The sequence below is a fragment of the Caenorhabditis elegans genome, chromosome IV, assembly GCF_000002985.6.
Source record: "Caenorhabditis elegans chromosome IV".
NCBI lineage: Eukaryota > Metazoa > Nematoda > Chromadorea > Rhabditida > Rhabditidae > Caenorhabditis > Caenorhabditis elegans.
In genome coordinates, this window is record NC_003282.8 from 7,121,589 (window position 1) to 7,134,188 (window position 12,600).

The window sequence follows — 12,600 nt, forward strand, 5'->3', positions numbered from 1 at the left end:
AAACTATTTATTTACAGGTACCATAAATATGTTTTATTGCGAATGTTCTATTTCCTGGCCTTCTCCGTAAGGTTTATGTTATGGAAATTATAAACTAATCATATATAAAATTAACAAACATATGAAATTCGAAACTCGCAGCGACCACTGTGGTTGAGATCGTGGCGAGACACAGTGTGCACCTTTAAACTCAAGTGTCAAATTTTTAGAATTGTGAATTTAATTGATAAATTCAAATTTGTTTGGATATTCACGTGGTTGAGCTGATTATTTTGGCAAAAAAAGTGGTCTTTCCTTTTATAAATGGCACAGGTATGTATGCAAATAGCTATTATCTTCGCCGCCAATCACCAATTTGTTTCTGCGACACCAAGTTATTTAAGCTCAATTTTTTTTCCATTTTCTTCGTGCTTTTCTTTTTCAGATCGAAAATTTGAGACACAGGACATTTATTTGAATATTTCGAAGACAAGTTCCTTCCCAGATGAATTTATCGAACAGAATAAAATAATATTTTCATGTAATTGGATTCGTATAGTTTAATACAATTGGGATACTCCGTCTATCATATATAATAAACTGATTTTCAATTACATTTGAAAACTATGATTCGTTTCTTTGAAGTTTCGGATACTTTTACGAAATGCGGATTTCCAACTGTATCTATTATAAATTCATTTTTAATATTCTTAACTGTATTCCACATAAGAAGAATTTTCGGAACATACAAGCAAATGTTAATTGTAATTGCAATAATGGGCATACTATTCTCAGCTTGTGAATTAATTGCCAGACCATTTGTTCACAGTTACAATTCTGGATGGATCTTCTTCAGTCTGAACACGTGGCTCGGCGCAGATCAACTCGTTCTTCAAATTGCTCTGGCTATTTATGCGAGCTTCTATCTACTAATGATGTCATTTATTTCTGTACAATTTCTATTCCGTTACTATACTTTGACTAATATTCGTGTCACCAAAAGATTTGAAAACGGAGGTGTCATTCTTTGGATGCTTTACCCATTCATTTGTGGAGCATTTTATGGTGTTCCATTGTTTCTTTTTGGACTCCCTGATGAGTATGGAGATGAATATTTTGGGTAAGCCAAATGCCATACCAACTGGAATTTTAAGATTATTTCATTTCAGAGAACAACTTCTAGTGTCTTATGGACTTGCAATCAAGGAAGTGCCCAGGTTTCCAATTATTGCATATGTATGTTAACTGCTTCACGTTATAGATGTTGATTAATACTGGGGGTTTGACATTAAAAACATAAAACCTGGAAATATGTTTAGAGATCTATAGAGACTATTGCAACTTGCTTGAGAAATTTTTTTAGCGGCCAAAAATTATTTAGGTATTCATCTTTATGAAGTTATCAATTTTTTTTCAGCTAACAGGCCTGACAAAAATGTCTTTTTGAACTTTTTGAGTTTTTTCTATTTTCCCAATATTTGAATATGTATGTATAGCTAACTAGAAAGTAGTAGAAAAAATTTCTATATTTTTTATGTTGACTGTTTAATTACTGAAACGTTTTCCACGAGAATTGTTTTTCAGAGTTCCAAGAAAAATCATTCAAAAACAAATCAGTAACTGCTCCGTCTTTTTACAGTGAATTTGATAAAATTTGTCTACGGAAAGACTGAAAAAACGTTAAAAGCTGTGGTATATATTTTATTAACATATGTAGTTTTCAAAAGACACCAACTACTTTTCCTATAATCTATTTAGTTCTCACAAGGTTCTAATTATGCCCTTTGACAATTTCCGTAGTTAGCTGACATTTTGAATGTTAAATTCAGATTTAGGACTTCATTGACCAGACATAATCACTAGTTTACACTTCAAATTTTTATCAATTCAGGACAAAGACGGATCTCTGAGACATGGTGCATTTTTTGTGATAACTGGATCAATTGTGATGGCTGTGCAATACACTATAATAATTTACTGTGGGATTCGAATGCATTTAGTGATGACAAGAGAATTCAAAAACTCTTCTGTTCCAAACAAAAAACTACAGAAACAGTTCTTCAAAGCTTTAGTAGTGCAGACAATTGTTCCGACTTTTATATTTGTGTGTCCTGCTGCTTTCGTATTACTTTGTCCGTTCTTAAATCTTGAAATGAACTATCAAACTGGTTGGATTTATGCAGCACTGAGTCTGTATCCACCATTGGATAGTCTTGTTTTAATGATATTGGTATCGGAATATCGAAAAGCTATAAAAGGTACAAATTGTGGAAAGTTATTGAAAAATTTAAAAAAAATATGAATTTCAGGTCTCTGTGAGTACTTGTTTCCTAAAAGAACCGGAAGAACTCCGGAAGTTGAGCTTCGAAGTTCTACATGATAAATTCGCATTTTTAACATTGCCCGATGTTCAGTTAAATATTTTCTAAATATTTTCAGTTAAAAAAATAAATAATCTCTGTTTAAAAAGAGATATTTGGTAACTTTGAAGATTCTACAGTAATTGTGAAAAGAGTGACATTAGAATTATTGCACAACGAGATTACTGTAGAAAAACATGCGTGAAGTAGGAATTCCACAGAGGCACGACTTATCCCCCAACCTCCTCTCTTTACTCGCCCGAATAATAAAAAACATGTTCTACGGTATTTCCATACCAAACTCCTTCTCGCTCAATCCCATTGGTACTAGAATACATGTGGTGTACTGATTACTTTTCTTCAAAAAATCATCAAAACAGAAAAAAGTATACAGCAACATATTATTGAAATTAAAATATTAGCACCCTTGAGAAAAGTCTCGACTGTATAGTTTTCTAGAATTTATATTATTGTTCTTTAAATGTAAATACAACTATAAAAACTGTGATTGATACACGTATGATCTCTGTTTGCATGAGAAAAAGGATAAGAAATGCCTCGCTTCTTCGAAATTTCTGATAAATTCACAAAACTGGGATGTGCCTGTGTTGCTATTGTCAACCTCTTCCTGATATTTCTGACCATGTTCCATATTAAAAGAATTGTGGGAACATACAAACTAATGGTCACATTATTCGCGTTTATGGAAATAGCATTCTCAGTGTGGGAACTGATTACTCATCCATTTGTCCATAATTTTAACAGAGGGTGGATATTTTTCAGTCTAAATTCATACTTGGCAAAATATAAAGAGTTTCTTCAAATTGCCTTGGCAGTTTATGCAGCTTTTGTTGTTCTCATTGATTCATTCATTGCAGTTCAGTTTGTATTTCGCTATTATACACTTTTCAATACAAATATTGCAAACAAATTCAATGGTAGAGGTGCAATTATTTGGATTTCGTATCCGATAATATGTGCTTCAATTTATGGGCTTGCTATTTATTTTTGCGGTTATCCTGATGATTGTTCGGATGAATACACGAGGTTTGTGGGAATGAAAGAATTTGCATAAAACTTACATTTTCAGTGAAGAAATTTTGAAAAAGTATGACTTGGCTATAAAAGAACTTCCTCGTTTCTCATCAATCGCATACGTGAGCTCTATTTCCATTTTAGAATAGCATGTTTTAAGTTTGTGTTGTTGTTTTGTTTGTTGTTCATGTTTTAAGTTTAATAGTTATTCAGTGGCTAACAGAAATTTGCAACGGCAATTCTTTCGGGCACTAGTTGTTCAAACTATTGTTCCAACTATTTTGTTTGCATGCCCAGCGCTTTCAGTCTTATTAAGCCCACTTTTGGATATCAAAATGAATTATGAAACTGGATGGACTTATGCAGCTTTCAGTCTTTATCCAACCATTGATAGCATTGCTTTCATGCTTCTTGTATCAGAATATCGTGCAGTCACAAAATGTTTGATTTTTCGAATGTTTCAATTATCATAACTTTCAGTTTCAGATCTCTTCAAACAAATTTTCCCGGACAAGTCATCTCGTAAATCAGAAGCGTATAGCACCGCAGCTTAAACCAGACGACAGAAAAAGCAGAAAAGTGGAAATTTTCTTGAACCTGTAATAATATTTTTGTATATTTTATTGATTTTATTGATTTAATAAACGTTTTCTGCTAATGGAAAATAAAGAATCAATAACAGCTTGTTAAGAATTTTTTAAAAATGTTATGAAACGAAATAGACAAGAGAAGGTTGCCCATTCATTTGGATGTCTACACGATAACTTAAGAAACTGAAGAAGTTATTGTGTAGAATATGAATGTTTGACGTCGAATGGAATGTGAAATATGAAAAAAAATGAAGATCAAATTTGATTTTAAGTAAAATCAGTGAGGTGCAAGTTGAGATACATTAATGAGCCATCGAGCATCACCAATATTTTTCATTCATGGAATGAATGGTTTGATCTGAACAAAATATGGTCTAGGTTTCAGTTTTTTTGCTCATTAAAATAAATAATTAGTTATCATGTTACAGTACCTATTTTCGCACGTGCCTTTGCGTAATTTATTGACGTAAATGCATTGGTACTAAGTGGAGTTCAAGATTTATAAAAACCTATAAAAGTATTTATCTTCAAAACAATGGCGCATCCCACTTTAATCCTTCTGCCTGGAGTCTATGAAAGCAATGAACTTCTCAACCTAGAATACATCGGACGTACTGGTTTTAGTCCTCTGATTCCTTAACAATAGCTGTTATTCTCAAAACATAAATATCTGTATTGTATAGTTGTCCACATTTGAGCTCCCTTGATAAATGTCTCGATTGTATAGTTTTCTAAAATTTCTATTATTGTTTTGACTTAACCCCACTATAAAGCAGTGTTTGATAGACATCAGCTCTCAGTTCGCATCAGATATGCCTCGCTTTTTCGAAATTTCAGATAATTTCACAAAATTTGGATTTGCAAGTGTTACTGTTGTCAATCTCTCCCTAATATTTCTGACCATGTTCCATATTTAAAAAATTGTGGGAACATACAAACTGATGGTCACATTATTCGCGTTTATGGGAATAGCATTCTCAGTATGGGAATTGATTGCTCATCCATTTATCCACAGTTACAACAAGGGATGGGTATTTTTTAGTTTGAACTCTTACATGAGCCAATATAAAGGATTTCTTCAAATCGTCTTGGCAATTTATGCGGCATTCTATGTTCTCATTGCTTCATTTATTGCTGTTCAGTTTGTTTTCCGGTATTATACACTTTTCAATACAGACATAGCAAATAAATTTGATGGAAAAGGTGCAGTCATTTGGATGTCTTATCCGATCATTTGTGGCTTAATCTATGGGCTTGCAATTTACTTTTGTGGATTGCCTGATGAATACTCTGATGAGTACATGAGCGAAGAAATTTTGAAAAAAATATGAATTGGCTATAAAAGAGCTTCCTCGGTTAACATCGATAGCATACGTAAGCTCAACTTTTTCTTAGAATAATCATCTAAAAAAATGTTTTTCTGCAGGATGCCGATGGATCAATACGATGGAGAAATGCATCAATATTGATCATAGGTGGTCTTGATATGATACTACAGTACTCCATCATAATTTATTGTGGAATTCGAATGCATATTGTCATGAAAAAGGAGTTTAATAGTTATTCAGTGGCTAACAGAAATTTGCAACGGCAATTCTTTCGGGCACTAGTTGTTCAAACTATTGTTCCAACCATTTTATTTGCTTGTCCAGCGCTTTCAGTCTTATTAACCCCACTTTTGGATATCAAAATGAATTATGAAACTGGATGGATTTATGCAGCTTTCAGTCTTTATCCAACCATTGATAGCATTGCTTTCATGCTTCTTGTATCAGAATATCGTGCAGTCACAAAATGTTTGATTTTTCGAATGTTTCAATTATCATAACTTTCAGTTTCAGATCTTTTCAAACAAATTTTCCCGGACAAGTCATCTCGTAAATCAGAAACTTATAGCGCAACAACGTGAATCAGTCTGCTTCAATCAGATTACACAGCTACGTGGGAAACTGAAAATTCGAAATGTTAATGTACCTGCAATAATATATTAATTCAATATCACTGCTAATGTAAAATAAAGAGAAGATTAGATTGATGCGTAACTTTTTGTTCGAATTTTTATAATTGTTTTGACTTAACCCCACTATAAAAACGGGTTTTCTAGACATCAGTTCTCAATTCGTATCAGATATGCCTCGCTTCTTCGAAATTTCTGATAAATTCACAAAACTGGGATGTGCCTGTGTTGCTATTGTCAACCTCTTCCTGATATTTTTGACTATATTCCATATTAAGAGAATTGTGGGAACATACAAACTAATGGTCACATTATTCGCGTTTATGGGAATAGCATTCTCAGTGTGGGAACTGATTACTCATCCATTTGTCCATAATTTTAACAAGGGATGGGTATTTTTTAGTTTGAACTCTTACATGAGCCAATTATATTAATATAAAGGATTTCTTCAAATTTCCTTAGCAATTTATGCAGCCTTCTATGTTCTCATTGCTTCATTTATTGCTGTTCAGTTTGTATTTCGGTATTATACACTTTTCAATACAGAAACTGGCAATAAATTCAATGTTAAAGGTGCAATAATTTGGGTGACGACTTCGTGACAACTTCGTGACAACTTCATGACAACTTCGTGACAACTTCGTGACAACTTCGTGACAACTTCATGACAACTTTGTGACAACTTCATGATAACTTCGTGACAACTTCGTGACAACTTCGTGAAAACTTCATGACAACTTCGTGACAACTTCGTGACAACTTCGGGACAACTTCGTGGCAACTTCGTGACAACTTCGGGACAACTTCGTGGAACAACTTCGTGAAACCTCATGACAACTTCGTGACAACTTCGTGACAACTTCGGGACAACTTCGTGGCAACTTCGGGACAACTTCGGGACAATTTCGGGACAACTTCGTGACAACTTCATGACAACTTCATGACAACTTCGAGACAACTTCATGACAACTTCATGACAACTTCATGATAACTTCGGGACAACTTCGGGACAACTTCGTGACAACTTCGTGACAACTTCGTGACAACTTCATGACAACTTTGTGACAACTTCATGATAACTTCGGGACAACTTCGAGACAACTTCGTGGCAACTTCATGACAACTTTGTGACAACTTCATGATAACTTCGAGACAACTTCGGGACAACTTCGTAACAACTTCGTGAAAACCTCATGACAACTTCGTGACAACTTCGTGACAACTTCGGGACAACTTCGTGGCAACTTCGGGACAACTTCGGGACAATTTCGGGACAACTTCGTGACAACTTCATGACAACTTCATGACAACTTCGAGACAACTTCATGACAACTTCATGACAACTTCATGATAACTTCGGGACAACTTCGGGACAACTTCGTGACAACTTCGTGACAACTTCGTGACAACTTCATGACAACTTTGTGACAACTTCATGATAACTTCGGGACAACTTCGGGACAACTTCGTGGCAACTTCATGACAACTTTGTGACAACTTCATGATAACTTCGGGACAACTTCGGGACAACTTCGTGACAACTTCGTGACAACTTCGTGACAACTTCATGACAACTTTGTGACAACTTCATGATAACTTCGGGACAACTTCGGGACAACTTCGTGACAACTTCGTGACAACTTCGTGACAACTTCATGACAACTTTGTGACAACTTCATGATAACTTCGTGACAACTTCGTGACAACTTCGTGACAACTTCATGACAACTTTGTGACAACTTCATGATAACTTCGTGACAACTTCGTGACAACTTCATGACAACTTTGTGACAACTTCATGATAACTTCGGGACAACTTCGTGACAACTTCATGACAACTTTGTGACAACTTCATGATAACTTCGGGACAACTTCGGGACAACTTCGTGACAACTTCATGACAACTTTGTGACAACTTCATGATAACTTCGTGACAACTTCGTGACAACTTCGTGACAACTTCATGACAACTTTGTGACAACTTCATGATAACTTCGTGACAACTTCGTGACAACTTCATGACAACTTTGTGACAACTTCATGATAACTTCGGGACAACTTCGTGACAACTTCATGACAACTTCGTGACAACTTCGTGACAACTTCGTGACAACTTCGTGACAACTTCATGACAACTTTGTGACAACTTCATGATAACTTCGTGACAACTTCGTGACAACTTCATGACAACTTTGTGACAACTTCATGATAACTTCGGGACAACTTCGTGACAACTTCATGACAACTTCGTGACAACTTCGTGACAACTTCATGACAACTTTGTGACAACGTCATGATAACTTCGGGACAACTTCGGGACAACTTCGTGACAACTTCGTGACAACTTCGTGACAACTTCATGACAACTTTGTGACAACTTCGGGACAATTTCGGGACAACTTCGTGAAAACTTCGACAACTTCCTGAGCTCAATTCTGAAATTTTGCAGCTAAAAATTTACATTTTACATTCTCTCAACATGGGCTTTCATATGAAACATGTTTCGTTCAAAAAGCGAGTAGCACCTAGTTAGGTGGTCTTGATATAATTGCACAGTACTCCATCATACTTTATTGTGGAATTCGAATGCATATTGTCATGAAAAAGGAGTTTAATAGTTATTCAGTGGCTAACAGAAATTTGCAACGGCAATTCTTTCGGGCACTAGTTGTTCAAACTATTGTTCCAACTATTTTGTTTGCATGCCCAGCGCTTTCAGTCTTATTAAGCCCACTTTTGGGTATCAAAATGAATTATGAAACTGGATGGATTTATGCAGCTTTCAGTCTTTATCCAACCATTGATAGCATTGCTTTCATGCTTCTTGTATCAGAATATCGTGCAGTAACAAAGTGTATGTTTTTTTTGGGTATTTCAATAATCACAACTTTTAGTTTCAGATCTATTCAAACAAATGTTCCCCAATAAATCAGCTCGAACATCAGAAACTTAAAGCAGAACAGCGTGAAGCAGACTACTTACTCAACAACATTTGGCACTGAAAACTTGAAGTATTTCGGAAACAAAATTAAATTATTTGTCAACTGCATATATTATATATAAATTAAATAGTTGTTTTCCTGTAAATAAGACGTACAAGTAAAATCTGATTGGTTTCCTCCTTTTGGTTTGTAACTTCATAAAATACAATTTTACTAAACATCTTCATTGAAAATGTGGTCAATTTTTAATTATCTATCCACGTCCACGACCTCCGCCGCCTCGTCCACCTCCACCTCCACCTCTGCCGCCTCCTCCTCCTGAAATTAGAATAGTTTAGCCAAAGTTCTGTGGATGAAATTCTTAAACAAACCTCCGCCTCCACCTCTACCGCCTCCTCCTCCACCACGTCCTCCACCGCCTCCACCTAAATAATTATATTAAAGATCATATTGTTTATCTGTGAAAAAGTGAAACGTCGTTTTAAAGGTACACGATGTTTTCCGCGTGGGTCTCTCAAATAAATCAGTAATAGTGATCAATATGTACTCTTACAAGTACCAAAATTGACATCATTAATGTAAAAAGTGAAGTTCATGAAATTTCACATTCTAAGCTCTGCCAAGAAAACAATTTCGCTACATAATTCAGTATTGGTACTTCAAGAAAAAATCCACGAACCTCCTCCTCCTCGTCCTCCTCCTCCGTTTCCACCTCCTCCATTACCTCCCCAGTTTCCACCGCCTCCGTTATTTCCCCATCCTCCACCTCGGCCACCTGAAGTAATATTTTTTAAACTAAGAATTACCAAGTCATCATAAAACCTCCCCATCCGCTTCCACCGCCTCCTCGTCCCCATCCAGGACCACCTCCGCCCCATCCGGGTCTTCCCCATCCTCCAGATCGTCCACCAAAGAACGGAGAAGGTCTAAATCCCCATGGTGATGGTGGTCCCCAACCCCCTGTAATTTAAATTATTAATCAATTTCTAGGCTTACTATTGGTTTTTTTTTGTTCTTAAAAAAATAGAGCATCAACACACACGAACGAAATATTTTCAAATCGAAGCGGCGCAAAATGTGAGAGCCTCTAAGAAGTCCAGTAACCCACCTTCCTCGACTTGACAATATTTCGAGGATGGTACAGTATCAGTCAGACACGCAATTTTGAATGTTTTGCGCCAAAAACTATGGTAACAGGTCTCAAAACGAAAAAGTGTTGTTGAATGCAAAAATCAGTGCGTCTTGAAAGAGTACTGTAGTTTCAAACTTTCGTTGCTTAAAATTTGCCGTGTCGAGACCGAGTACCGTTTTTGGGCAAATTCCGAACTAATCAAATATTGAACTTACATTGGGCGTATGTTTCGAAGAAAGTAAGGAATAGAACGAATAACGCTAACTTTTTCATAATTCAAAAAAAATTGCAAAACCAGGAACTTTGAATCAAGAATTTTCCTTTTTATAGTAGATGACCATTGTCGATGACCTTGCCAAGTTGTAGACCCAGAAACGATGAAGATAAGACAGAAAGATAACACACAAATCATATTGGTTACTTCGTCTTCTGATCTTCTCGTGACACTTCGTCAAATTGACCGATTTTAGTTGGAATGGACTCATTCTTTTCACGTTTCACATAACCGATCGACGATATTCGGAGAGAATATAACAAACAGATGGATTGGAAAACATATTTTCATTGGAAAAAACTGATGATTCAAAATGTGAACAAAAAACAACAAGAAAGACACGACAGCCTGATTTGTGAAGCAGGTTTATGAGAGAACCGACGATTCTGATGGGTAGGCTTTCAGAATTCGAATTTCAATTTTTGGACGATCATGATTGTCAGTGTCAACACGTCCCATGTTAGCAATGACCTTCATTCCGGCGGCAACTCGTCCAAAAATTGTGTGCTTTCCATCGAGATGTTGGGTTGGTGCAAGAGTTATGAAGAACTGAGATCCGTTAGTATTTGGTCCTGTAATTAATTTAAATTTGCACGATTTCACTACTAGTTGTTTTATTATCATATTATTATTATTATTATATTTTGTTGAACACAAATGGGCGTGAGCCTTTAAAGAATACTGTAATACCAAAGTTACCTTTCTGTAGAAGTTTAATCAATTTTTCATAGTTTTTCAAACAATTCGTAGAAATTTATGTTTTTATTTGTTTTATTTTAGTTGTTTAAATAAGCAAATATATTTTTAACGAAAAACGATGAAAAATTGATGGGAGTTCAGCAGAAAGGAAAAATCTAAATTACAGTACTCTTTAAAGGCGCATACCCGCTTTATTATCACGAAAATGGCGTGCCGAGACCGCGTACCGTATCTTTGAAGCAAAAATCGAATAATTTTGTAACTGGGTAATACCGTACCTGCATTTGCCATAGATAAAATTCCAGCTCCTGTGTGCTTGAGACGCTCGTCAATTTCGTCGGAAAACTTGTCACCGTAAATTGAAGCACCACCTCGGCCTGAAAAATGGTGGGATTTCGTTACATAAAATATTTATTACTAAATAAATAAATTCTGAAGCGATGAATGACCTACCTGTACCGGTTGGATCTCCTCCCTGAATCATAAAATCGGCAATAATTCTATGGAAAATAGTTCCGTTGTAATAGTTTCGTTTTGCTAATTGTGAAAAATTTTGGCAAGTTCGTGGAGCGTGATTCCAATACAACTCGAGAGCAATTTTTCCCATTGTTGTGTCGAGAATAACGTACGGAGCTTGATCGTTGATTGGAGCTGGCATTTTCTGAAATTTTTATAAATCACAAATGGAAACAGAAACTTGGAAAGAAATTAAAGAAATAATTTCCGAATTCAAATTCATTTCGTCCGCCGTTTTGCGTGGAGGTGTTTGCGTAGGCTACACCATAATTTACGCCACATCGTTTCTCGGAAATAATTGATTTTTCTCGGTAATAATTGATTACATTATATTTAACCTTTGTAAATGCTCACACAGCATGAAAACATCGTTATAAAAAATAAGAATTTATGATCACATAAGTTTTGAAAATAAATTAAAGCATTATGTAATTAAAAGTGAAAGCATTATCAAAATACAATGACTAGATTTTTGTAGACTAAAGTCGTGGTATATACACTGGATTTATTGATTTATCGATGCGCTGTCATAGATCTCATCTTGTTCATTGCTTGCTCGCGACAAACGTCGACATACTTCTTCTGATCTTCTTTCACTTTTTCCAAGTAGACATCGTGTTCCTAAACTGATCAGATTAAATGTGATTTCGAGAATTAGAAAAAAAAAACCTTCTGATATTTGGGCTCAACGAGTGTTTGCAGTTTTTTAGTAATATCGTCCACGCATTGTGTCATATGTTCCATTTTTCCCATATCAAATAGTCCCTCAACGGGAGTTTCTGAAGATTCGACAAGAGCATGACTTGCTCGAAGAATGCCATCAAACTCGCGATGACGTTCATTCCGTTCGAATCGTTCAACAAATCTGTCGATTTCTGCACGAACCTGTAAAATTATTATTCATTCGGTGGGATTTTAGTTCTTTAATACCACTTGAGTGTGATCAAAAATTTGCTCGCCAACAAGTGTAATCTCACGAACCACTGATGGAATAGTCGCCATTATGAATATCTGAAAACTTTATAATTAAACAGAAAACAATGATTCGATAGTTCGAAATAAGAGCAAAACAATAAAATATTTGCTTTTGCGATAAACGAACATCTCCGTTTTTTC

General features: G+C 35.5%; 4 protein-coding genes, 1 non-coding gene and 3 pseudogenes across 10 annotated transcripts; 5 read left to right on the top strand and 3 right to left on the bottom strand.

The window, feature by feature from the left end:
- The first annotated feature begins 416 nt into the window (after positions 1-416).
- On the top strand, positions 417-2,447 carry str-48 (Seven TM Receptor). Its single transcript, NM_068715.2, has 4 exons — positions 417-1,099; positions 1,149-1,215; positions 1,871-2,237; positions 2,289-2,447. Exons 1-4 carry the CDS (start codon positions 606-608, stop codon positions 2,357-2,359), a joined length of 999 nt encoding a protein of 332 aa, NP_501116.1. The 5' UTR covers positions 417-605; the 3' UTR covers positions 2,360-2,447.
- A 36-nt stretch (positions 2,448-2,483) lies between these two features.
- Positions 2,484-2,504, top strand: 21ur-14705. Its single transcript, NR_056120.1, has one exon.
- A 388-nt stretch (positions 2,505-2,892) lies between these two features.
- Positions 2,893-3,928, top strand: str-49 (annotated as a pseudogene). Its single transcript has 4 exons — positions 2,893-3,386; positions 3,430-3,496; positions 3,572-3,800; positions 3,855-3,928. Coding segments are annotated over exons 1-4 (864 nt in total).
- Positions 3,929-4,776: 848 nt separating this feature from the next.
- Positions 4,777-5,873, top strand: str-51 (annotated as a pseudogene). The gene is made up of 3 exons: positions 4,777-5,340; positions 5,391-5,745; positions 5,800-5,873. Coding segments are annotated over exons 1-3 (993 nt in total).
- A 221-nt stretch (positions 5,874-6,094) lies between these two features.
- str-50 lies at positions 6,095-8,874 on the top strand (annotated as a pseudogene). The gene is made up of 3 exons: positions 6,095-6,511; positions 8,452-8,775; positions 8,816-8,874. Coding segments are annotated over exons 1-3 (800 nt in total).
- Positions 8,875-9,066: 192 nt separating this feature from the next.
- grsp-3 (Glycine Rich Secreted Protein) lies at positions 9,067-10,340 on the bottom strand (the record flags this gene model as incomplete). 2 transcript variants are annotated; one of them, NM_068716.2, is made up of 5 exons in its annotated part: positions 9,067-9,181; positions 9,235-9,288; positions 9,543-9,638; positions 9,686-9,823; positions 10,211-10,340. In NM_068716.2, 5 exons carry the CDS (start codon positions 10,266-10,268, stop codon positions 9,117-9,119), a joined length of 411 nt encoding a protein of 136 aa, NP_501117.1. The 2 variants fall into 2 exon arrangements, with proteins under 2 accessions (NP_501117.1, NP_001368361.1); NM_001380306.1 differs by lacking the exons at positions 9,686-9,823; positions 10,211-10,340 and having other exon boundaries at positions 9,113-9,181; positions 9,543-9,584.
- A 203-nt stretch (positions 10,341-10,543) lies between these two features.
- On the bottom strand, positions 10,544-11,629 carry cyn-12 (Peptidyl-prolyl cis-trans isomerase; the record flags this gene model as incomplete). 2 transcript variants are annotated; one of them, NM_068717.6, is made up of 3 exons in its annotated part: positions 10,544-10,841; positions 11,247-11,345; positions 11,422-11,629. In NM_068717.6, the coding sequence occupies 3 exons, from the start codon at positions 11,624-11,626 to the stop codon at positions 10,636-10,638; spliced, it is 510 nt and encodes a 169-aa protein (NP_501118.1). The 2 variants fall into 2 exon arrangements, with proteins under 2 accessions (NP_501118.1, NP_001368362.1); NM_001380307.1 differs by lacking the exons at positions 11,247-11,345; positions 11,422-11,629 and having other exon boundaries at positions 10,636-10,746.
- Positions 11,630-11,859: 230 nt separating this feature from the next.
- Positions 11,860-12,495, bottom strand: mutd-1 (Biogenesis of lysosome-related organelles complex 1 subunit 5). Its single transcript, NM_068718.3, has 3 exons — positions 12,415-12,495; positions 12,154-12,369; positions 11,860-12,105 (listed from the first exon to the last, which is right to left on the bottom strand). The coding sequence occupies exons 1-3, from the start codon at positions 12,484-12,486 to the stop codon at positions 11,998-12,000; spliced, it is 396 nt and encodes a 131-aa protein (NP_501119.2). The 5' UTR covers positions 12,487-12,495; the 3' UTR covers positions 11,860-11,997.
- Between the last annotated feature and the right edge of the window lie 105 nt (positions 12,496-12,600).